Source organism: Gekko japonicus, unplaced genomic scaffold, assembly GCF_001447785.1.
Source record: "Gekko japonicus isolate JY-2015 unplaced genomic scaffold, Gekko_japonicus_V1.1 scaffold441, whole genome shotgun sequence".
NCBI lineage: Eukaryota > Metazoa > Chordata > Lepidosauria > Squamata > Gekkonidae > Gekko > Gekko japonicus.
Genome location: NW_015172017.1, coordinates 1,103,815 through 1,105,128, shown reverse-complemented (window position 1 = coordinate 1,105,128; position 1,314 = coordinate 1,103,815). Strand labels below are relative to the sequence as shown.

Here is a 1,314-nt window from a genome sequence, read left to right as displayed (position 1 = left end):
CGGTTTAAAACCCCCCCCCCCCCCCCCCCCCGCCCTTGCATTCTCCCATAACAACCACCCTCTGAGGTCGGCCAGGCCGAGAGTTTGGGACAGCCCCACGGTCATCCAGCAAGCTTCCTTGATAGAAGTGGGGATTCAAACCCAGGTCTCCTGATATTCTAGTATGACACTCTGTCAACTATGCCACACTGGCTTGATGGTTCCTATTCCACTGAAATTAGCTGCCCTTGCACGCTTTTGCAGAAGGTGGTCCAAAACCTTCAACAGAGAGGCAGGATGGGGATTTTATAACACAAGACGACTTTGGCAATGAATGGGATAGCCATTTAAAAAAAAAAATACACACTTCTGTAGTAAGAGAGATCAAGGTGGGCAGCCGTGTTAGTCTGTCTGTAGCAGCAGAAAAGAGCAAGAGTCCGGCGGCACCTTAAAGACTAACAACATTTGTGGCAGGGGAGGCGCTTTCGAGACTCACTGCCCACTTCTTCAGATACAGCGAGAATGTGTCCATCTGTCTAATATATTAGAAAGCGGTGTGATTTCAGATGCCAAATGACATTAGCAGGTGAAAATCCAATCATGCCTGCTGTGGTCATTCACCTGCTAATGTCATTCGGCATCTGAAATCACTCCGGTTTCCAGTATATAGGACAGAGGGACTCCCATTCTCGCTGTATCTGAAGAAGTTAGCAGTGAGTCACGAAAGCTCCTCCTCTGCCACGCGCTTTGTTAGTCTTTAAGGTGCTACCGGACTCTTGCTCTTTTCTACTTCTATAGCCGTTCCTTTCCCTTGATAGCCAGGTCCTCCCAGTTTAAATAAAGAGGGAGGAATGAGATGCTGCTGCCTCAAAGCACCGAATCAGGGGTTCGATACGTAGCATTGCCAAGAACAGTCGGGCTGGGGGTGGGGGTGGGGGGCTTCTGCAGCGGTTTGAACGACAGAAATTGCCACGTGAAGCTTTTCCCAATGCATAAAGCGGCACTTTCACCTGCAACTGTTAAAGGCATCATTGCAGGGGCCAAGAGACAACGCCGGCCATCCCGGACAGAGACCCGGGAGGTCTAATCCCTTGCATTCCAGGTGTCAGTTCAATTACTTCACACGGGGCCCCAGAGCCAGGGACGCTGGAGTCTAAGGCACTGCTGAAGTGGGTATTGACCAGGTCAGACGACCAGCATCTAGGACAGGGGCACCCAACCTTTTTGAGATGGGGAGGGGGCATCGTCAGAATTCGGACACAGGGTGGTGGGTGCCGCCACAAAACGGCCGACACAGGAGGTGGAGCCCCACAGAGGCCAAGAGGAAATCCAAGC

General features: G+C 51.7%; 1 protein-coding gene across 1 annotated transcript in view; it reads right to left on the bottom strand.

Annotated features, from left to right (window-relative positions):
- The window catches only part of TOX4 (TOX high mobility group box family member 4), a 16,344-nt gene extending 15,336 nt beyond the window's left edge, over positions 1-1,008 (bottom strand). Inside the window, exon 1 of the mRNA XM_015420434.1 lies at positions 990-1,008. Coding sequence (XP_015275920.1) covers positions 990-1,008 — 19 coding nt within the window. The remainder of the gene's footprint in view (positions 1-989) is intronic.
- Between the last annotated feature and the right edge of the window lie 306 nt (positions 1,009-1,314).